Source organism: Blennius ocellaris (assembly GCF_963422515.1).
Source record: "Blennius ocellaris genome assembly, chromosome: 8".
In the NCBI taxonomy this organism is placed as follows: domain Eukaryota; kingdom Metazoa; phylum Chordata; class Actinopteri; order Blenniiformes; family Blenniidae; genus Blennius; species Blennius ocellaris.
Window position 1 is genome coordinate 30,161,900 of NC_137657.1, and position 24,275 is coordinate 30,186,174.

Sequence of the window (24,275 nt, forward strand, 5' to 3'; positions counted from 1 at the left end):
AAGTATTGTAGCAACAGAGGAAGTATTGTAGAGACAGAGGTAGTACTGTAGCAACAGAGGAAGTATTGTAGCAACAGAGGAAGTATTGTAGCGACAGAGGTAGTACTGTAGCGACAGAGGAAGTATTGTACCGAAGCAGGAAGTATTGGAGCAACAGAGGAAGTATTGTAGCAACAGAGGAAGTACTGTAGCAACAGAGGAAGTATTGTCGCAACAGAGGAAGTATTGTAGAGACAGAGGTAGTACTGTAGCAACAGAGGAAGTATTGTAGCAACAGAGGAAGTATTGTAGCGACAGAGGAAGTATTGTAGCAACAGAGGAAGTATTGTAGCAACAGAGGAAGTATTGTAGAGACAGAGGTAGTACTGTAGCAACAGAGGAAGTATTGTAGCAACAGAGGAAGTATTGTAGAGACAGAGGTAGTACTGTAGCAACAGAGGAAGTATTGTAGCAACAGAGGAAGTATTGTAGCAACAGAGGAAGTATTGTAGCAACAGAGGAAGTATTGTAGCGACAGAGGAAGTATTGTACCGAAGCAGGAAGTATTGTAGCAACAGAGGAAGTATTGTAGCAACAGAGGAAGTATTGTAGCAACAGAGGAAGTATTGTAGCGACAGAGGTAGTACTGTAGCGACAGAGGAAGTATTGTACCGAAGCAGGAAGTATTGGAGTAACAGAGGAAGTATTGTAGCAACAGAGGAAGTACTGTAGCAACAGAGGAAGTATTGTAGCAACAGAGGAAGTATTGTAGAGACAGAGGTAGTACTGTAGCAACAGAGGAAGTATTGTAGCAACAGAGGAAGTATTGTAGCAACAGAGGAAGTATTGTAGCAACAGAGGAAGTATTGTAGAGACAGAGGTAGTACTGTAGCAACAGAGGAAGTATTGTAGCAACAGAGGAAGTATTGTAGCAACAGAGGAAGTATTGTAGCGACAGAGGAAGTATTGTAGCGACAGAGGAAGAACTGTACCGAAGGAGGAAGTCAGATTGGTTACGGTTACTCTGGTTACGGTTACTCTGGTTATGGTTACCTTGGTTATGGTTACTCTGGTTATGGTTACTCTGGTTACGGCTACACTGGTTACGGTTATGTTGGTTATGGTTATGCTGGTTATGGTTTCTCTGGTTATGGTTACTCTGGTTATGGTTATGCTGGTTATGTTATGCAGGTTATGGTTACACTGGTTATAGATATTCTGGTTATGGTTTCTCTGGTTATGGTTGCTCTGGTTATGGTTACGTTGGTTATGGTTACCTTGGTTATGGTTTCTCTGGCTTTGTTATGCTGGTTATGGTTACCTTGGTTCTGGTTACTCTGGTTACGGTTACATTGGTTATGGTTACATTGGTTATGGTTACTCTGGTTATGTTTACTCTGGTTGTGGTTACTCTGGTTATGGTTATGCTGGTTATGGTTACCTTGGTAGTTACAGTTCTCATTGTTTCGTCAGGTTTGGTCTTCTATTGTCTCGGTATGTTCTGAGTGTATTTTCTACAATATGAGGAGATTTTGTGAAATATAAATAAATGCTACGTCACTCATTTGTTGAGAAATTCCTCATTTTGTTTGGTCTCTAAACGTTTCACCTTCCACAACTTTCACCCTCGTTTTTGTCTCGCAGGAGGGAAGCTCAAAGTTTGCTAACCTGGACAGACTGAACCACCGACACAGGGTGGGGGAGAACTGCACACACACACACACACACACACACACACACACACACACACACACACACACACACACACACACACACACACACACACACACACACACACACACACACACACACACACACACACACACACACACACACACACCAGGTCAGGAGGTGTTTTCACTGCCTGGTCATCTTTGACTTGTGTTATATATTCTTTGCGTTTTCTATTTTCTTCACATGTGTTCTTTACCTGGTATATGATCTCCATGTGCTGCGTGTGCAGGGCGGTGTGCAGGGCAGTGCGCAGGGCACCGTGCCTTACCTGGGCCTGTTCCTGACAGACCTTACCATGTTGGACGCAGCCGTGAAAGATCGTCTGGATGTGAGTTAAAGGAGGGTTTGGGTTAGGGTTAGGCTAAAGGAAGCATCAGTGTTCCCTAGGCTAAAGGAAGCATCAGTGTTTCCTAGGCTGCAGGAAGCATCAGTGTTCCATAGGCTAAAGGAGGCTCTAAAGGAAGCATCAGTGTTTCCTAGGCTAAAGGAAGCATCAGTGTTTCCTAGGCTAAAGGAAGCATCAGTGTTTCCTAGGCTGCAGGAAGCATCAGTGTTCCCTAGGCTAAAGGAGGCTGTAAAGGAAGCATCAGTGTTTCCTAGGCTAAAGGAGGCTCTAAAGGAAGCATCAGTGTTTCCTAGGCTAAAGGAAGCATCAGTGTTTCCTAGGCTAAAGGAAGCATCAGTGTTTCCTAGGCTAAAGGAAGCATCAGTGTTTCCTAGGCTACAGGAAGCATCAGTGTTCCCTAGGCTAAAGGAGGCTCTAAAGGAAGAATCAGTGTTTCCTAGGCTAAAGGAGGCTCTGAAGGAAGAATCAGTGTTTCCTAGGCTAAAGGAGGCTCTGAAGGAAGAATCAGTGTTTCCTAGGCTAAAGGAGGCTCTAAAGGAAGCATCAGTGTTTCCTAGGCTAAAGGAGGCTCTGAAGGAAGCAGCAAGGAGGATTTAGAATGGAGTATTGGGACGTACACTTGGGGACCTGCTGGACGGAACCTTTGACCTTGCTAACACTTCCTGTCACGTCCTTCACAGAACGGCTACATCAACTTTGACAAGAGGAGACGGGTGAGTCTTTTAATGTCCATCGTTTGATCAGTTGGATCTGGTTGATCAGTTGGATCTGGTTGATCTGGTTGATCAGTTGGATCAGAGGAAGATCTAATAAACCAACGAACACCAACCATTTGGATTCTGAACGTCTTCACTGTGTCTGCTGCTGGTTGTTAGTGCTGCATGGTGGGATGAGCAGCAGAGCTCAGTGTGGACATGTCCTCTGTCCTCAGCATCATCAGAGCTCAGTGGGAGTGTCTTCTGTCCTCAGCATCAGCAGAGCTCAGTGTGGACATGTCCTCTGTCCTCAGCATCATCAGAGCTCAGGGTGGACATGTCCTCTGTCCTCAGCATCGTCTCATTCACACTCCAGCTTTTTTACAGCTGAAGTTTCTTGGACTAAATATTGAGATGAATCTCAATATTTAGTCCAAGAAACTCGCTGCTCTTTGATCCATTGATCTGATTCTTTCATCCATAAAGGTGATCAAGTGAGACACAGAGGGAATCAATGGTTGTTAATCATTTACAACTGCAATAAGATTTCAAACAAATGATTGTAGTACATTTGTTTATGAAAGATTGTTTTGTTTTAGCAAAACATCTCATATATTATGGTTATATTTGCTTTTAGTCGACAAAAGAACATTCATGAGCTAAACGTGGCTCATATTGATGAATTCACTGAAACATTTCTCATCATGAAGAAATAAAAGAGTTTTTCTCTCAAACTTTGTGTTTGTTGTTGAAAGGAGTTTGAGGTTTTGGCCCAAATCCGGCTGCTGCAGTCTTCCTGTAAAAACTCTGTGTTCTACGCTGACGAGGCCTTCGTGCAGTGGTACCACCGCATCCCGGCGCTGAGCGAGGAGGACAGGTGAGCCTCCGCCTGCACCACCTGCACCATCTGCACTGCCTGCACCACCTGCAGCCTCAAACACAGCCACCACCACAACACCAACCACCACAACACCAACCACAGCATCCGCAACAAACTCAATGACAACCGCAGCATCCATGACAACCACAGTGACAAATTCAACGTCCACAATAAAGGCAGGGAGAACTGCAGCATCCGCGACAAACGCAATGAAAAACGCAGAGTCTGCAACAAATGCAGCAACAAACACAGTGTCCACGGCAACCGCAGCCTCCACCGCAGCATCCACCGCAGCATCCACCGCAGCCTCCACCGCAGCCTCCACCGCCGCATCCACCGCAGCCTCCACCGCCGCATCCACCGCAGCCTCCACCGCAGCCTCCACCGCAGCATCCACCGCAGCCTCCACCGCAGCATCCACCGCAGCCTCCACCGCCGCATCCACCGCAGCCTCCACCGCAGCCTCCACCGCAGCATCCACCTCAGCATCCACCTCAGCATCCACCGCAGCCTCCACCGCAGCATCCACCGCAGCCTCCACCGCAGCATCCACCGCAGCATCCACCGCAGCCTCCACCGCCGCATCCACCGCAGCCTCCACCGCAGCCTCCACCGCAGCATCCACCGCAGCCTCCACCGCAGCATCCACCGCAGCCTCCACCGCAGCATCCACCGCAGCATCCACCGCAGCCTCCACCGCAGCATCCACCGCAGCCTCCACCGCAGCCTCCACCGCAGCATCCACCGCAGCATCCACCGCAGCATCCACCGCAGCCTCCACCGCAGCCTCCACCGCAGCCTCCACCGCCGCATCCACCGCAGCCTCCACCGCAGCATCCACCGCAGCATCCACCTCAGCATCCACCGCAGCATCCACCTCAGCATCCACCGCAGCATCCACCTCAGCCTCCACGACAACTATGGTGTCACAGCCACAGTCGATTGCAGTTCAGCTTAATCTCACGTTTAACAAGATGAAAATCTGGTGTTTATTGCAGCTACAGATTGTCCAATGAAATTGAAACACCAGGAGAACCGAGTCCTCGCAGTCTGGCGCCGACCGTCGTCATTACGCAGTGTCCAGAGTGAGTTAAACCAGACCGGCATAGAGCATCTTCCTCCTCGAACACCAGATTATAGAGCATCTTCCTCCTCGAACACCAGATTATAGAGCATCTTCCTCCTCTAACACCAGATTATAGAGCATCTTCCTCCTCTAACACCAGATTATAGAGCATCTTCCTCCTCGAACACCAGATTATAGATCATCTTCCTCCTCTAACATCAGATTATACAGCATTTGCACATGTATGAAAATAGTTTACCATAGTTTTTATAAATTCAAGAATGTTATTATTTAATAAATTATATAAAATCTCGTTCATTTGATTAAAGAAAAAATGTGGAATGGGAGAAATGAATCTGAATCTGTTCTTAACATGTTTTCCTCGCCAGTGTGAGCAGCTGGAGGTCCAGCCTGGGAGACGCTGAGGGTCTGATGGACTTCCAGTCCCCCGTCAACAACCTGCTGTCCAAGATCACCAAGGTACCGCCTGTAATCCCAGGAGGCCTGTAATCCCAGGAGGCTTTTAATCCTAGGAGGCCTGTAATCCCAGGAGGCCTGTAATCCAAGGAGGCCTGTAGTCCCAGGAGGCCTTTAATCCTAGGAGGCCTGTAATCCCAGGAGGCCTGTAATCTCAGGAGGCCTGTAATCCCAGGAGGCCTGTAATCCTAGGAGGCCTGTAATCCCAGGAGCCCTGTAATCCCAGGAGGCCTGTAATCCCAGGAGGCCTGTAATCCAAGGAGGCCTGTAATCCCAGGAGGCCTGTAATCTCTTCCTGATTTGCAGCACATGCGATCTCCATCTGTTTCTTGCCTGGACGTGGAAACGTCTCCGCCCACCGCCGACTCCACCCCGGCCACGCTCAGCCCCTCCAGTCCCACGAAGTCCCACCGCCGCTCGGCGTCCTGCGGGAACAACCCCCAGGGGGCGCTGCAGGGCTCGGGGCCCGACATGCGGATCATCAGAATCCGGATGGACCTGCAGGACGGGAACCTGTACCGGAGCATCCTGGTACATAACTGCAGCAATCGGATGGCCGCGGCGCAGCGGAGCGAGCAGCTTCCTCTTGACTAGCTTGTTGTGGCGTTTCCGCCGTAGGTCACCAGCAACGACAAGACGCCCACTGTGACCAGCGCCGCCCTGGACAAGCACAACCAGGACCCCAAACAGGCGTCGCAGTACGAGCTGGTCCAGCTGCTGCCTGACGGGAAAGGTGAGGAAGCAGATTCCTGCTGATTTTCACTTTAGTTCAACATCTGAAGTGAGTCGGAGTGGAGAAGTGACAGAATGATAATCGTTTAGTACGAAGCAGTACGACACGCAGCGCCACTCACCTGCAGACGTGTCTACCTGCAGACGCCTTGACATGCAGACGCTTTGACATGCAGACGCTTTGACATGCACACACCTTTACATGCAGACGCTTCGAGCTGCAGACGCTTTGACATGCAGACACTTTGACATGCAGATGCTTTGACATGCAGACGCTTTGACATGCAGACGCTTTGACATGCAGACGCTTTGACATGCACACACCTTTACATGCAGACGCTTCGAGCTGCAGACGCTTTGACATGCAGACACTTTGACATGCAGACGCTGTGACATGCAGACGCTGTGACATGCAGACACTTCAACATGCAGACACTGTGACATGCAGGCGCTTTGACATGCAGACGCTGTAACATGCAGACACTGTGACATGCAGACACTGTGACATGCAGACACTGTGACATGCAGACGCTTTGACATGCGGACGCTTTGACGTGCAGACGCTTTCACATGCAGACGCTTTCACATGCAGACGCTTCGAGCTGCAGACGCTTTGACATGCAGACGCTTCGAGCTGCAGACGCTTTGACATGCAGACGTTTTGAGCTGCAGACACTTTGAGCTGCAGACGCTTTGAGCTGCAGACGCTTTGAGCTGCAGACGCTTTGACATGCAGACGTTTTGAGCTGCAGACGCTTTGACATGCAGAAGTTTTGAGCTGCAGACGCTTTGACATGCAGACGTTTTGAGCTGCAGACGCTTTGAGCTGCAGACGCTTTGACATGCAGACGTTTTGAGCTGCAGACGCTTTGACATGCAGACGTTTTGAGCTGCAGACGCTTTGACATGCAGACGCTTTGACATGCAGAAGTTTTGACATGTAGACGCTTTGACATGCAGACGCTTTGACATGCAGACGCTTTAACATGCAGACACTGTGACATGCAGACGCTTTGACATGCAGACGCTTCGAGATGCAGACGCTTTGACATGCAGACGCTTTGAGCTGCAGACGCTTTGAGCTGCAGACGCTTTGACATGCAGACGCTTTGACATGCAGACGCTTTGACATGCAGACGCTTTGAGCTGCAGACGCTTTGAGCTGCACGCAGACTGCTGATGTTTGCACGGTTTCATCCACACTACATTACAGGGTACACGTCGGTTCTATAACATAACAATCCAAAAAATATCTCCCCTTCTGCAGCCTGTGTCCTTGTAGAGAGTTTATTAAACCTCGTATAAAATCAACACATAATAAGTCAAGGAACGCAGTCTGACCGCCTGCCTGTCGTTGCAGAGCTGCTCATCCCCGCCACAGGAAATGTCTTCTACGCCATGACATCCTCCAGCGTGGACTTCCTGCTGAGGAAGAAAGTTGGCGACACACTGCTAGGCGTGCAGCCGATCGGCACAGAGACCAGCCACACTTTTCCTCGAATCAAGGCTAAAGGACGGAGACTGGTGCGGACTCTGTTCTGACCTTTGGCCCCTCCTCTTCCTCTTCATACATGCATGGCAAGCGCTCAGACTGTGGCCTTCTCCGTGTGCCTTCCTCCCAAGCTCTGAACCGGAGCAGGCTGATGATGTCATCAACAGCTCCAGCAGCCATGAGGTGCATTCTAATAGTCCCCCTGTCTCCTCTCCTATCCACTTTTCCTTCATTCCAGAAGTGTTTAAGCGCTGGCCATGATAAGGAGCATTGGAATCCTCAATCAGCTAAGGCAAGGAGGCTCCGGGCTCCCTTCAGACCAGGGGTTTCAAAGTCCGGTCCTGGAGGTGCAGCCCTGCATGTTCTCCATGTCTTCCTTCTTCAACACACCTGAATGTCCTGATGGTTCCTCAGCGAGTTCCATAGAAAACGACTCCTTCATGCTACCAACGTCCGCCACAATTGTGGCCACGCTCCGCTCGGACGTACTTCCGTGTGCATTCCATAACGTAACGAGACGATCCTGAAGCTACGTGTGGCGCAGACACTCGGCTCCGGGGGTCGGCTGACGATTTTGAAATCACGAGTACATGCGCATACTCGCGGACGTCAGTAGCATGAAGGCGCCTTAATAAGTAGCTGCTCACTGCAATTAGCAGCTGAAGCAGGGACACGTGGAGAACATGCAGGGCTGCAGCTCCAGGGCCGGACTGTGACACTCCTGCCTGAAGCCTAGGAAACACTGATGCTTCCTTTAGAGCCTCCTTTAGCCTAGGAAACACTGATGCTTCCTTTAGAGCCTCCTTTAGCCTAGGAAACACTGATGCTTCCTTTAGAGCCTCCTTTAGCCTAGGACACACTGATGCTTCCTTTAGAGCCTCCTTTAGCCTAGGACACACTGATGCTTCCTTTAGAGCCTCCTTTAGCCTAGGAAACACTGATACTTCCTTTAGAGCCTCCTTTAGCCTAGGACACACTGATGCTTCCTTTAGAGCCTCCTTTAGCCTAGGAAACACTGATACTTCCTTTAGAGCCTCCTGAAGCCTAGGAAACACTGATGCTTCCTTTAGAGCCTCCTATAGCCTAGGAAACACATATGCTTCCTTTAGAGCCTCCTTTAGCCTAGGAAACACTGATGCTTCCTTTAGAGCCTCCTGAAGCCTAGGAAACACTGATGCTTCCTTTAGCCGAGGAAACACTGATGCTTCCTGTAGCCTAGGAAACTCTGATGCTTCCTTTACCAAAGGAGACCACCTCATGCTGCCCCACAATTCCTTGCGGCGACAACATTTAAAGAGCGTTCAGGGAAACTCAGGGTGACTGAAAAAGGAGCAGATCATTAAGTTACCAAAGCAATAATCTGCTGGAACAACTTGAAATCATCTAGAACCCAGATCCCAACATGGAATGTTCTGGATGCAGTAGAACCGACATAGTAAAAAACAGTTTTAGTGTTTGATTGGTTCTTTCTTCACCTGCAGCCATTTACCTTCAGTTCCTCTTTTGCTTTGATTTACATTGAAACCTTGTGATATTTGACTTTATATCAGTGTTTAGATCTGCAGGGAGAAGTGAGCGAATCTTTGATGCCACATTTGATCACATTTAGACGTTTTTCACCATGACAGACGTCACTCACCTTCACCTCAGTCCATTATCATTACGCCCCCTAGTGGAGGTGTGGGCTGACTGTCATAAAGTGATCGCCTTTCCCAGCTCCTTCAGGAAGCCTCCTAACACCTTTCCTAACTACTTTAGGAAGCCTCCTAAAACCTTTCTTTAACTCCTTTAGGAAGCCTCCCAACACCTTTCCTTAACTCCTTTAGGAAGCCTCCTAACCCAGTGAGGTCATCCAGGGGTGAAGGTAAAGTCGATAGATAAGGAGGTAGGAGGGACTTTTAGGACGGACCCAGTGACTTCCTGTCTCATGGTCCGGGACTTCCTGTCTCCACTGCAGGTGCTCTTCTAACAATCCACGTTTCTGATCGTGAGGAAATTCAAAAACCAGCCAGAAGATGGAGTTTTGACACTATTCATTATCCTGGCCAAGGACTTCCTGCCACATGGTCCAGGACTTCCCTTCACATGGTCCGGGACTTCCTATCTCATGATCCGGGACTTCCCGTCTCATGATCAGGGACTTCCTGTCACATGGTCAGGGACTTCCTGTCACATGGTCTGGGACTTCCTGTCACATGAGCAGCGACTTCCTGTCACATGGTCTGGGACTTCCTGTCACATGAGCAGGGACTTCCTGTCACATGGTCTGGGACTTCCTGTCACATGAGCAAGGACTGACACCTCGGTCGCTGCACTGAAAAGGACGCTGAACGGAGGACGAAGGAACGCCTCCCTGGTTTGCACAGAAATTAATTTGTTTGTATAAGAAAGTGCATTAAACACAATTTTGTGAATTTGATTTATTTATTTATAGTACTGAATGAATCCCAGCCAGAGCCATGCTCAAGGGGAGCTGGAGGTCATGATGAGGGGCAGGCGGTGGAGGTTGACTCCTCACAGTTCTCACACTCCAGCGCCGCCGCTCGGTATGCCTTCCACACCACCGGGTCCTTCAGACAAACGGTGCCCCCGCCTCTCCGCTCCTCTGCCTTGTTCCGGTTGATGTCCCCAACGCAAACCCACCCTCCCCCCCCGCCCCCCCCCGTCGGGCCCGGGGCTGACCGCCCACTTGGAGTGGTCCTGGCTGGTCTTGAACTGGGAGGTCTGGCCCGGCTGGAGGACCGTGACGTCCAGGACCTTCCAGCCTCGCGAGCAGTCGGAGGGCAGCACGCCGGAGGAGCGCACCCAGAACTGCACCAGGAGGTGGGACTGCAGGGCCGGCGCCACCCAGGAGTGGTACAGGTCTGGGGGGGACAGAGAGAGTAGCTGAAACCAGAGTTCTCTACCTGCAGTGACCGGGGGGGGAGGGCTCAGAGCGGACCGTTGTTGAACGAGGCTCCTTTGGCGAAGCTGATGAAGTCGGTTCCGTGGTTGGAGGTCAGAGTGACGCTGCGATTGGCCGCTGGTTTGACGTGAGGGTGGAGTTGAGCTGCAGCAGCGTTTCTCTGGCAGAGAGCCGCCAGCGCCGGTGCCGCCACCGCTAACGGCTCCGGAACGTCGCAGTCGTACACCCGAGGCTGGTTGATCTGCAGCTGCTCTCCTGCAACACAAAGTCAATGTGAGGCTCACAGAACACCCCCCCCCCCGCACATCGCGACACTCTGCCCCCCCGCATCGTGACACCCTGCCCCCCACCGCATCGCGACACTCTTCCCCCACCACATCGTGATATTCCCCCCGCGCGCATCGTGACACTCTGCCCCCCCCACCACCGCATCGCGACACTCTGCCCCCTCCACCACCGCATCGTGACACTCTGAACCCCCCCACCACCGCATCGTGACACTCTGAACCCCCCCCGCATCGCGACACTCTGACCCCCCCGCATCGTGACACTCTGAACCCCCCCCCCGCATCGCGACACTCTGGACCCCTCCCACCACCGCATCGTGACACTCTGAACCCCCCCACCACCGCATCGCGACACTCTGAACCCCCCCACCACCGCATCGTGACACTCTGAACCCCCCCGCATCGCGACACTCTGAACCCCCCCACCACCGCATCGCGACACTCTGACCCCTCCCACCACCGCATCGCGACACTCTGACCCCTCCCACCACCGCATCGCGACACTAAACCTAACCACACACACGAAGAATAATTAATACGAATTCAATGTTTTAATTCATAGATTTGTTGATTTCATAAAAATAAAAAACATTGGGTCTTTCAGAAGCTTGTTTCAAAGACTGGAAGTCGTCAAAGCTCCACTAATCAAAGCTTCAGAACAAAGGTATTGATCAGTCAAAGCTCCACTAATCAAAGCTTCAGAACAAAGGTATTGATCAGTCAAAGCTCCACTAATCAAAGCTTCAGAACAAAGGTATAGATCAGTCAAAGCTCCACTAATCAAAGCTTCAGAACAAAGGTATTGATCAGTCAAGGCTCCACTAATGAAAGCTTCAGAACAAAGGTATTGATCAGTCAAGGCTCCACTAATCAAAACTTCAGAACAAAGGTATTGATCAGTCAAAGCTCCACTAATCAAAGCTTCAGAACAAAGGTATTGATCAGTCAAAGCTCCACTAATCAAAGCTTCAGAACAAAGGTATTGATCAGACAGAGCTCCACTAATCAAAGCTTCAGAACAAAGGTATTGATCAGTCAAGGCTCGACTAATGAAAGCTTCAGAACAAAGGTATTGATCAGTCAAAGCTCCACTAATCAAAGCTTCAGAACAAAGGTATTGATCAGTCAAAGCTCCACTAATCAAAGCTTCAGAACAAAGGTATTGATCAGTCAAGGCTCGACTAATCAAAGCTTCAGAACAAAGGTATTGATCAGTCAAGGCTCCACTAATCAAAGCTTCAGAACAAAGGTATTGATCAGTCAAAGCTCCACTAATCAAAGCTTCAGAACAAAGGTATCGATCAGTCAAGGCTCCACTAATGAAAGAACAGATTATCAGCCTTGTTCTCCAGCATTTTCCTGAAGCAGTGAGCAGCTGCGCCTCCTAGAGGCGGCGTGGAGAAGCGGCTGACTTACCCACGGTCTGGAAGCGCTGGATGGGGAAGGTGATGCAGAGGAAGCTCTGGCCGTTGTTCAGGCCGCTGTCGGGGTAGGAGTAGCGTCCTGCTGGCGGCGCGGCGGGGAAGTGAGGGATGCTGTGGACCAACCAGAAGCCCTGGACTCCGTCCAGCACCACCACACCTGAGCAGCACCACAGGAAGGACAACACTCACCTGGCTGCAGTCCTGCACCACTAACTTTCTCCTTGCTGCTGATCTTTACATCTGATTTCTTCAGCCTCCTCACCCTTTGTGTGCCCGCTTCCATTTCCACCGTCACCGAGGTCGCCAGGCGGCTGGTCGTTGTACAGGATGTAGGCTACCTGGGGTTTCTGTGGAAACCACAACACTTCCTGTTTACCAAATGTGCACAACAACAAAGCAGCAAGTCATCGAGCCCCACAGGGTCATTCAGGTGAGAACAGGTTTCCTTCAGGTGAGAACAGGTGAGAACAGGTTTCCTTCAGGTGAAAACAGGTTTCCTTCAGGTGAGAACAGGTGAGAACAGGTTTTCTTCAGGTGAGAACAGGTTTCCTTCAGGTGAGAACAGGTGAGAACAGGTTTCCTTCAGGTGAAAACAGGTTTCCTTCAGGTGAGAACAGGTGAGAACAGGTTTCCTTCAGGTGAGAACAGGTTTCCTTCAGGTGAGAACAGGTTTCCTTCAGGTGAGAACAGGTGAGAACAGGTTTTCTTCAGGTGAAAACAGGTTTCCTTCAGGTGAGAACAGGTTTCCTTCAGGTGAGAACAGGTTTCCTTCAGGTGAGAACAGGTTTCCTTCAGGTGAGAACAGGTTTCCTTCAGGTGAGAACAGGTTTCCTTCAGGTGAGAACAGGTTTTCTTCAGGTGAGAACAGGTGAGAACAGGTTTCCTTCAGGTGAGAACAGGTTTCCTTCAGGTGAAAACAGGTTTCCTTCAGGTGAAAACAGGTGAGAACAGGTTTCCTTCAGGTGAGAACAGGTTTCCTTCAGGTGAGAACAGGTGAGAACAGGTTTCCTTCAGGTGAGAACAGGTGAGAACAGGTTTCCTTCAGGTGAGAACAGGTGAGAACAGGTTTCCTTCAGGTGAGAACAGGTTTCCTTCAGGTGAGAACAGGTGAGAACAGGTTTCCTTCAGGTGAGAACAGGTGAGAACAGGTTTCCTTCAGGTGAGAACAGGTGAGAACAGGTTTCCTTCAGGTGAAAACAGGTTTCCTTCAGGTGAAAACAGGTTTCCTTCAGGTGAGAACAGGTTTTCTTCAGGTGAGAACAGGTTTCCTTCAGGTGAGAACAGGTTTCCTTCAGGTGAGAACAGGTTTCCTTCAGGTGAGAACAGGTGAGAACAGGTTTCCTTCAGGTGAAAACAGGTTTCCTTCAGGTGAGAACAGGTGAGAACCGGTTTCCTTCAGGTGAGAACAGGTTTCCTTCAGGTGAGAACAGGTTTTCTTCAGGTGAGAACAGGTTTCCTTCAGGTGAGAACAGGTGAGAACAGGTTTCCTTCAGGTGAAAACAGGTTTCCTTCAGGTGAGAACAGGTGAGAACAGGTTTCCTTCAGGTGAAAACAGGTTTCCTTCAGGTGGGAACAGGTTTCCTTCAGGTGAGAACAGGTTTCCTTCAGGTGAGAACAGGTGAGAACAGGTGAGAACAGGTTTCCTTCAGGTGAGAACAGGTGAGAACAGGTTTCCTTCAGGTGAGAACAGGTTTCCTTCAGGTGAGAACAGGTTTCCTTCAGGTGAGAACAGGTGAGAACAGGTTTTCTTCAGGTGAGAACAGGTTTCCTTCAGGTGAGAACAGGTGAGAACAGGTTTTCTTCAGGTGAGAACAGGTTTCCTTCAGGTGAGAACAGGTTTCCTTCAGGTGAGAACAGGTGAGAACAGGTTTCCTTCAGGTGAAAACAGGTTTCCTTCAGGTGAGAACAGGTGAGAATAGGTTTCCTTCAGGTGAGAACAGGTGAGAACAGGTTTCCTTCAGGTGAAACACCACAGGTGATCCACTCAACATTAACACATCTTCTCACTGTGATCCATAGAGAGAAACTGGCTATGAACACATGAACTGTCCTGACAATTACTGATGACTGGCTAATACTGAAAACCACTGGCTGAGCTCTATAGGAGGAAGATGCTCTATAATCTGGATTAGAGGAGGAAGATGCTCTATAATCTGGTGTTATAGGAGGAAGATGCCCTAAAATCTGATGTTAGAGGAGGAAGATGCTCTATAATCTGGATTAGAGGAGGAAGATGCTCTATAATCTGGTGTTAGAGGAGGAAGATGCTCTATAATCTGGTGTTAGAGGAGGAAGATACTCTATAATCTGGTGTTAGAGGAGGAAGATGCTCTATAATCTGGATTAGAGGAAGATGCTCTATAATCTGGTGTTAGAGGAGGAAGATACTCTATAATCTGGTGTTAGAGGAGGAAGATACTCTATAATCTGGTGTTAGAGGAGGAAGATGCTCTATAATCTGGTGTTATAGGAGGAAGATGCCCTAAAATCTGATGTTAGAGGAGGAAGATGCTCTATAATCTGGATTAGAGGAGGAAGATGCTCTATAATCTGGTGTTAGAGGAGGAAGATGCTCTATAATCTGGTGTTAGAGGAGGAAGATGCTCTATAATCTGTAACTCTGACAGGTGAGATAATCCCAACATGCAAACAGATTTTTTTTCAAATATTGACATATGCTAATGCTAATGCTACTTTGAGTGCGGCATTCAGAGCTGCCGTCGGGAGACAAAGTGAAAAGTAAAGTAGAGTTGAGTGAAATAGTACCGGTTGGTTCAGTCTACCAGCAGCGCAGACGCTCTGGCTGATCAGTCGATCAGGGATCAATAATGTTCACCAACATAAACGACGGCTATGATGGAGGACAGGAGCTTTTTAAATGACATCCTTCACTTTTCCCCAAATGAGTCACATCTTCTCCCCCACAGTGATGTTTCTGTCACATGACCTGAGCCAGAAGTGACTCCTTCACAATAAGAGTCATGAAAGAAATGGAAAATAGTAATTAAATAAATGATCATATTTTTTAGCACTTTTCTTTCAATTTCTTTCATATCCCAACAATTTTTTTGCACTTTCTTAACTTATTGAACTTATTTGATTCACATCTATAAAACTGGTGTATGAATGAAAGTGTGGTCGATGTTTTTCTTTTTTCTTTTGATGAGCTGCTGGACAGTGGAACTTCCCTTAAGGGGTTAATAAAGTCTATCTATCTATCTATCTGTCTCTCTCTCTCTCTCTCTGTCTCTGTCTAAGAGACCGTTGTACCACAGTGGACCCACCTGTCCAGGTGAGTCCAGTTGTCCCACAGTGGACCCACCTGTCCAGGTGAGTCCAGTTGTCCCACAGTGGACCCACCTGTCCAGGTGAGTCCAGTTGTCCCACAGTGGACCCACCTGTCCAGGTGAGTACAGTTGTCCCAGTGTCCTGCCGGCGGCTGACCAGCTGTCGTTCATGGTGGCCTTGCCCGGGACCCAGCCCTCTGCGCCCGGCTCCAGCAGCAGGTACTTCAGACCCTCACTGGAGCTGTGCTCCATGGTGGCCTTGCCCGGGGCCTTGCCCGGAGCCTTGCCCGGAGCCTTGCCCTGGGCCCGGTTCTCACCACCTGGCTCCAGCAGCTCGTTGTTCACACCTTCGCCAGAAGACGTTTCACTTCGTTTGGGCAGCTTGTAGACATAAAACCTAGAAAAGCAAAGAAGACGTTGCCTGAGGCGTTACTGAGTATCTAGTGTTGTAGATCTATGGAGGGTGAGGATCTAGTGTTGTAGATCTATGAGGGTGAGGATCTAGTGTTGTAGATCTATGAGGGTGAGGATCTAGTGTTGTAGATCTATGAGGGTGAGGATCTAGTGTTGTAGATCTATGGAGGGTGAGGATATAGTGTTGTAGATCTATGAGGGTGAGGATCTAGTGTTGTAGATCTATGAGGGTGAGGATCTAGTGTTGTAGATCTATGAGGGTGAGGATCTAGTGTTGTAGATCTATGAGGGTAAAGATCTAGTGTTGTAGATCTATGGACGGGGAGGATCTAGTGTTGTAGATCTATGGAGGGGGAGGATCTAGTGTTGTAGATCCATGGAGGGTGAGACGTGAGGATCTAGTGTTGTAGATCTATGGAGATGAGGATCTAGTGTTGTAGATCTATGGAGATGAGGATCCTGTGTTGTAGATCTATGAGATGAGGATCCTGTGTTGTAGATCTATGAGATGAGGATCTAGTGTTGTAGATCTATGGAGGGTAAGGATCTAGTGTTTTAGATCTATGGTGGGTGAGGATCTAGTGTTTTACATCTATGGACGGTGAGGATCTAGTGTTGTAGATCTATGGAGGGTGAGATGGTGAGGATCTAGTGTTGTAGAGCTATGGAGATGAGGATCTAGTGCTGTAGATCTATGGAGATGAGGATCTAGTGTAGTTCTATGGAGGGGGAGGATCTAGTGTTGTAGATGTATGGAGGGGAGGATCTAGTGTTGTAGATCTATGGAGGGGGAGGGTCTAGTGTTGTAGATCTATGGAGGGGAGGATCTAGTGTTGTAGATCTATGGAGGGGGAGGGTCTAGTGTTGTAGATCTATGGAGGGGAGGATCTAGTGTTGTAGATCTATGGAGAGGGAGGGTCTAGTGTTGTAGATCTATGGAGGGGAGGATCTAGTGTTGTAGATCTATGGAGGGGGAGGGTCTAGTGTTGTAGATCTATGGAGGGGAGGATCTAGTGTTGTAGATCTATGGAGGGGGAGGGTCTAGTGTTGTAGATCTATGGAGGGGAGGATCTAGTGTTGTAGATCTATGGAGGGGGAGGGTCTAGTGTTGTAGATCTATGGAGGGGGAGGGTCTAGTGTTGTAGATCTATGGAGGGGGAGGGTCTAGTGTTGTAGATCTATGGATGGGAGGATCTAGTGTTGTAGATCTATGGAGAGGGAGGGTCTAGTGTTGTAGATCTATGGAGGGGAGGATCTAGTGTTGTAGATCTATGGAGGGTGAGGATCTAGTGTTGTAGAGCTATGGAGATGAGGATCTAGTGCTGTAGATCTATGGAGATGAGGATCTAGTGTAGTTCTATGGAGGGGGAGGATCTAGTGTTGTAGATGTATGGAGGGGAGGATCTAGTGTTGTAGATCTATGGAGGGGGAGGGTCTAGTGTTGTAGATCTATGGAGGGGAGGATCTAGTGTTGTAGATCTATGGAGGGGAGGATCTAGTGTTGTAGATCTATGGAGAGGGAGGGTCTAGTGTTGTAGATCTATGGAGGGGAGGATCTAGTGTTGTAGATCTATGGAGGGGGAGGGTCTAGTGTTGTAGATCTATGGAGGGGAGGATCTAGTGTTGTAGATCTATGGAGGGGGAGGGTCTAGTGTTGTAGATCTATGGAGGGGAGGATCTAGTGTTGTAGATCTATGGAGGGGGAGGGTCTAGTGTTGTAGATCTATGGAGGGGGAGGGTCTAGTGTTGTAGATCTATGGAGGGGGAGGGTCTAGTGTTGTAGATCTATGGAGGGGGAGGGTCTAGTGTTGTAGATCTATGGATGGGAGGATCTAGTGTTGTAGATCTATGGAGAGGGAGGGTCTAGTGTTGTAGATCTATGGAGGGGAGGATCTAGTGTTGTAGATCTATGGAGAGGGAGGGTCTAGTGTTGTAGATCTATGGAGGGGGAGGGTCTAGTGTTGTAGATCTATGGAGGGGGAGGGTCTAGTGTTGTAGATCTATGGAGAGGGAGGGTCTAGTGTTGTAGATCTATGGAGGGGAGGATCTAGTGTTGTAGATCTATGGAGGGGGAGGGTCTAGTGTTGTAGATCTATGGAGGGGAGGGTCTAGTGTTGTAGATCTATGGTGAGGGTGAGGTACCATTCTACTGCTTCTCCCCGGTCGTTGTAGCAGCTCACCGGCGTGGCGGCGCCCCCCGGCGTGGCGGCGCCCCCCAGTGGCGCCCAGAGGAGCAGCAGGCAGACCAACATCTGGAGCAGAGCCACAATCACACCTCATTCATTCATTTGTTCCCACTCATGAGGCTGCTTGGGGTCAAAGGTCAAGCTCAGGGAGCCACAGCGCTGACCTGTGGGAATCAAACCTTCAACCTCTTGGCCTCCACCGTCTTCCTACTGAGGCTGGAGAATGTTGGGAATACAACTGTGATCAGACAGGATTTATCAGAACTCATCGTCATACACATGTAGGACATGTACTCAGTGCAGGTGTAAGGTCCATGTAGGACATGTCCTCAGTGCAGGTGTAAGGTACATGTAGGACATGTACTCAGTGCAGGTGTAAGGTACATGTAGGACATGTACTCAGTGCAGGTGTAAGGTACATGTAGGACATGTACTCAGTGCAGGTGTAAGGCACATGTAGGACATGTACTCAGTGCAGGTGTAAGGTATATGTAGGACATGTACTCAGTGCAGGTGTAAGGTACATGTAGGACATGTACTCAGTGCAGGTGTAAGGTACATGTAGGACATGTACTCAGTGCAGGTGTAAGGCACATGTAGGACATGTACTCAGTGCAGGTGTAAGGTACATGTAGGACATGTACTCAGTGCAGGTGTAAGGTACATGTAGGACATGTACTCAGTGCAGGTGTAAGGCACATGTAGGACATGTACTCAGTGCAGGTGTAAGGTACATGTAGGACATGTACTCAGTGCAGGTGTAAGGCACATGTAGGACATGTACTCAGTGCAGGTGTAAGGTACATGTAGGACATGTACTCAGTGCAGGTGTAAGGTACATGTAGGACATGTACTCAGTGCAGGTGTAAGGCACATGTAGGACATGTACTCAGTGCAGGTGTAAGGTACATGTAGGACATGTACTCAGTGCAGGTGTAAGGTACATGTAGGACATGTACTCAGTGCAGGTGTAAGGCACATGTAGGACATTTACAGAGTAGTTAAGATGAGTGTTTAGATATTTACATATGTTAACATATTTAATTGTATAATTTCTGCACCTTTTGACCTTGAGCTGTCGTCAGTGTGTGTAACTTTATTCTCTATTCTAATAGCTTCGACTATTTGTTTAAAAGAATTCAGCCTCATATCTGGACAGAAAGTCAACTTTGATAAGTCGTAAATAATGATCCTACATAGTGACATCATAACAGAGCCACTTCATATTCAGCCCTTCCTTTGGGTTTAATTACCAGGAAGTTCAATCAGTTCTATGCACAACATATTACTGTGGTTGAAAGTCTCCCTAGATGGTATATCTGGGTAGAATATATATGGTATATATGGGTAGAATATATATGGTATATATGGGTAGAATATATATGGTATATCTGGGTAGAATATATATGGTATATCTGGGTAGAATATATATGGTATATCTGGGTAGAATATATATGGTATATCTGGGTAGAATATATATGGTATATCTGGGTAGAATATATATGGTATATATGGGTAGAATATATATGGTACATCTGGGTAGAATATATATGGTATATATGGGTAGAATATATATGGTATATATGGGTAGAATATATATGGTATATCTGGGTAGAATATATATGGTATATCTGGGTAGAATATATATGGTACATCTGGGTAGAATATATATGGTACATCTGGGTAGAATATATATGGATATATGGGTAGAATATATATGGATATATGGGTAGAATATATATGGTACATCTGGGTAGAATATATATGGTATATATGGGTAGAATATATATGGTATATATGGGTAGAATATATATGGTACATCTGGGTAGAATATATATGGTATATCTGGGTAGAATATATATGGTATATATGGGTAGAATATATATGGTACATCTGGGTAGAATATATATGGTATATCTGGGTAGAATATATATGGTATATCTGGGTAGAATATATATGGTACATCTGGGTAGAATATATATGGTACATCTGGGTAGAATATATATGGTATATCTGGGTAGAATATATATGGTATATCTGGGTAGAATATATATGGTATATATGGGTAGAATATATATGGTATATATGGGTAGAATATATATGGTACATCTGGGTAGAATATATATGGTATATATGGGTAGAATATATATGGTATATATGGGTAGAATATATATGGTACATCTGGGTAGAATATATATGGTACATCTGGGTAGAATATATATGGATATATGGGTAGAATATATATGGTATATATGGGTAGAATATATATGGTACATCTGGGTAGAATATATATGGATATATGGGTAGAATATATATGGATATATGGGTAGAATATATATGGATATATGGGTAGAAAATATATGGTACATCTGGGTAGAATATATATGGATATATGGGTAGAATATATATGGTACATCTGGGTAGAATATATATGGATATATGGGTAGAATATATATGGTACATCTGGGTAGAATATATATGGATATATGGGTAGAATATATATGGTACATCTGGGTAGAATATATATGGTACATCTGGGTAGAATATATATGGATATATGGGTAGAATATATATGGATATATGGGTAGAATATATATGGTATATATGGGTACAATATATATGTACATCTGGGTAGAATATATATGGTACATCTGGGTAGAATATATATTGGACATCTGGGTAGAATATATATGGTACATCTGGGTAGAATATATATGGATATATGGGTAGAATATATATGGATATATGGGTAGAATATATATGGTACATCTGGGTAGAATATATATGGATATATGGGTAGAATATATATGGTACATCTGGGTAGAATATATATGGATATATGGGTAGAATATATATGGATATATGGGTAGAATATATATGGTACATCTGGGTAGAATATATATGGTACATCTGGGTAGAATATATATGGTACATCTGGGTAGAATATATATGGTACATCTGGGTAGAATATATATGGATATATGGGTAGAATATATATGGTATATCTGGGTAGAATATATATGGTACATCTGGGTAGAATATATATGGTACATCTGGGTAGAATATATATTGGACATCTGGGTAGAATATATATGGTACATCTGGGTAGAATATATATGGATATATGGGTAGAATATATATGGTATATCTGGGTAGAATATATATGGTACATCTGGGTAGAATATATATGGTATATCTGGGTAGAATATATATGGTACATCTGAGTAGAATATATATGGTACATCTGGGTAGAATATATATGGTACATCTGGGTAGAATATATATGGTACATCTGGGTAGAATATATATGGTACATCTGGGTAGAATATATATGGTACATCTGGGTAGAATATATATGGTACATCTGGGTAGAATATATATGGTACATCTGGGTAGAATATATATGGTATATATGGGTAGAATATATATGGATATATGGGTAGAATATATATGGTATATATGGGTAGAATATATATGGATATATGGGTAGAATATATTTGGTACATCTGGGTAGAATATATATGGTACATCTGGGTAGAATATATATGGTACATCTGGGTAGAATATATATGGTACATCTGGGTAGAATATATATGGATATATGGGTAGAATATATATGGTATATCTGGGTAGAATATATATGGTACATCTGGGTAGAATATATATGGTACATCTGGGTAGAATATATATGGTACATCTGGGTAGAATATATATGGATATATGGGTAGAATATATATGGTATATCTGGGTAGAATATATATGGTACATCTGGGTAGAATATATATGGTATATCTGGGTAGAATATATACGGTACATCTGAGTAGAATATATATGGTACATCTGGGTAGAATATATATGGTACATCTGGGTAGAATATATATGGTACATCTGGGTAGAATATATATGGTACATCTGGGTAGAATATATATGGTACATCTGGGTAGAATATATATGGTATATATGGGTAGAATATATATGGATATATGGGTAGAATATATATGGATATATGGGTAGAATATATATGGTACATCTGGGTAGAATATATATGGTACATCTGGGTAGAATCAACCTCATCCAGATTAAATGTTCCATCCCACATCAATGTTGTTGTTAATATAAGTCCAGATGACATTAAAGTGATGACGTAAGCAGCATCAGATTGGATCTGGACGTTCAGAAGATGAGAAATGAGGAATGAACAGAGGAAAAAGCTTGTTCAGACTAAATAATGATGATGAACTGACCTGAACACAAGATGACTGATGACGAGCTGCTAGAAGAGACATTCACTGAAAAGTGGAACCTACCTTCTACTTCCGGTTTGTTTCCTCCAAATACAGAAACAAGAAGCAACAAACTGGAGGAGAAACTTTGTTTGAACTGAATCCAACTGGTGTCCAGAGAAGAGCTCCTCTCTTCCTCCACTCTCTTCCTCCACTCTCTCCCTCCACTCTCTCTCTTTCTCTCTCGACCGCCACTCAGTTTTCCGCGAACAGAAAACCCTGTGTGTGTCACATTGGTGATGACGCAACGGTGGGCGTGGTTAATGAAACGCGTTACATTGTCTCGTTGTATTTTATATAATATAATATAATATAATATAATATAATATAATATAATATAATATAATATAATATAATATAATATAACATAATATCATATCATATCATATCATATCATATCATATCATATAATATAACATTACATTACATTACATGATATGATATGATATGATATGATATGATATGATATGATATGATATGATATGATATGATATTATATTATATTATATTATATTATATTATATTAAATTATATTATATTATATTATATTATATTATATTATATTATATTATATTATATTATATTATATTATATTATATTATATTACATTATATCATATATGGTCCCCTGGCCCCCCCGGTCCCACCTTTTACTGTCAATTGAATGGATTGAATCAATCAATCAATATCGGATAGTTGGAGAAGCTGCTGTGCTTCTTCTCTCACAGATCGTTATATGTTGGACAAGGAGAAGATTCTTCAATTTATTAATAAACACCCCCATCCTCTGATGACGTCAACGTGTGCGTTGTATTTCCAATAATCATTAGTATCAGAGGTGCTTCTCAATCACTTCCTGCTTCACAATCACTTCCTGATTCACAATCACTTCCTGATTCTCAATCACTTCCTGATTCTCAATCACTTCCTGTTTCTCAATCACTTCCTGATTCTCAATCACTTCCTGATTCTCAATCACTTCCTGATTCTCAATCACTTCCTGTTTCACAATCACTTCCTGCTTCACAATCACTTCCTGCTTCACAATCACTTCCTGATTCTCAATCACTTCCTGTTTCTCAATCACTTCCTGATTCTCAATCACTTCCTGATTCTCAATCACTTCCTGATTCTCAATCACTTCCTGATTCTCAATCACTTCCTGATTCTCAATCACTTCCTGTTTCACAATCACTTCCTGCTTCACAATCACTTCCTGCTTCACAATCACTTCCTGATTCTCAATCACTTCCTGTTTCTCAATCACTTCCTGATTCTCAATCACTTCCTGATTCTCAATCACTTCCTGATTCTCAATCACTTCCTGATTCTCAATTACTTCCTGATTCTCAATCACTTCCTGTTTCACAATCACTTCCTGCTTCACAATCACTTCCTGCTTCACAATCACTTCCAGATTCATAATCACTTCCTGCTTCACAATCACTTCCTGATTCTCAATTACTTCCTGATTCTCAATCACTTCCTGATTCTCAATCACTTCCTGCTTCACAATCACTTCCTGATTCTCAATTACTTCCTGCTTCACAATCACTTCCTGCTTCACAATCACTTCCTGCTTCACAATTACTTCCTGCTTCACAATCACTTCCTGCTTCACAATCAGTTCCTGATTATCAATCACTTCCTGATTCTCAATTGCTTCCTGCTTCACAATCACTTCCTGCTTCACAATCACTTCCTGCTTCACAATTACTTCCTGCTTCACAATCACTTCCTGATGCACAATCACTTCCTGATTCAGATTCACTTCCTGGTTCACAATCACTTCCTGCTTCACAATCACTTCCTGTTGCACAATCACTTCCAGATTCAGATTCACTTCCTGGTTCACAATCACTTCCTGCTTCACAATCATTCCTGCTTCACAATCACTTCCTGTTGCACAACATTGATCCCACACAGTCCTCATGTTTTCACTCATTTCACTCTATCATTCTTACTTCAAGTTACTATTCATGTGCTCATATATATTTTTAAAAACAGGGAGATAGATAGATAGATAGATAGATAGATAGATAGCTAGCTAGCTAGATAGCTAGATAGATAGATAGATAGATAGATAGAT

At 45.6% G+C, this 24,275-nt stretch overlaps 2 protein-coding genes across 8 annotated transcripts in view; one reads left to right on the forward strand and one right to left on the reverse strand.

The window, feature by feature from the left end:
- The window catches only part of rgl2 (ral guanine nucleotide dissociation stimulator-like 2), a 33,115-nt gene extending 23,300 nt beyond the window's left edge, over positions 1 to 9,815 (forward strand). For 2 of the 7 annotated variants that reach the window (XM_080500815.1, XM_080500816.1), the window contains 9 exons: positions 1,624 to 1,674; positions 1,943 to 2,041; positions 2,740 to 2,772; positions 3,510 to 3,631; positions 4,633 to 4,719; positions 5,090 to 5,180; positions 5,484 to 5,708; positions 5,796 to 5,910; positions 7,270 to 9,815. In XM_080500815.1, coding sequence (XP_080356941.1) covers positions 1,624 to 1,674; positions 1,943 to 2,041; positions 2,740 to 2,772; positions 3,510 to 3,631; positions 4,633 to 4,719; positions 5,090 to 5,180; positions 5,484 to 5,708; positions 5,796 to 5,910; positions 7,270 to 7,451 — 1,005 coding nt within the window. In that variant the 3' untranslated portion in view covers positions 7,452 to 9,815. The remainder of the gene's footprint in view (positions 1 to 1,623; positions 1,675 to 1,942; positions 2,042 to 2,739; positions 2,773 to 3,509; positions 3,632 to 4,632; positions 4,720 to 5,089; positions 5,181 to 5,483; positions 5,709 to 5,795; positions 5,911 to 7,269) is intronic. The other 5 variants (XR_013936732.1, XR_013936733.1, XR_013936730.1 and 2 more) reach the window with 5 other exon arrangements.
- Positions 9,816 to 9,821: 6 nt separating this feature from the next.
- On the reverse strand, positions 9,822 to 22,357 carry dnase2 (deoxyribonuclease II, lysosomal). Its single transcript, XM_080500818.1, is given in 8 exon segments — positions 9,822 to 10,062; positions 10,064 to 10,265; positions 10,343 to 10,561; positions 12,010 to 12,174; positions 12,280 to 12,364; positions 15,416 to 15,701; positions 17,861 to 17,970; positions 22,212 to 22,357. Coding segments are annotated over 7 exon segments (1,248 nt in total). The 5' UTR covers positions 22,212 to 22,357; the 3' UTR covers positions 9,822 to 9,881.
- Between the last annotated feature and the right edge of the window lie 1,918 nt (positions 22,358 to 24,275).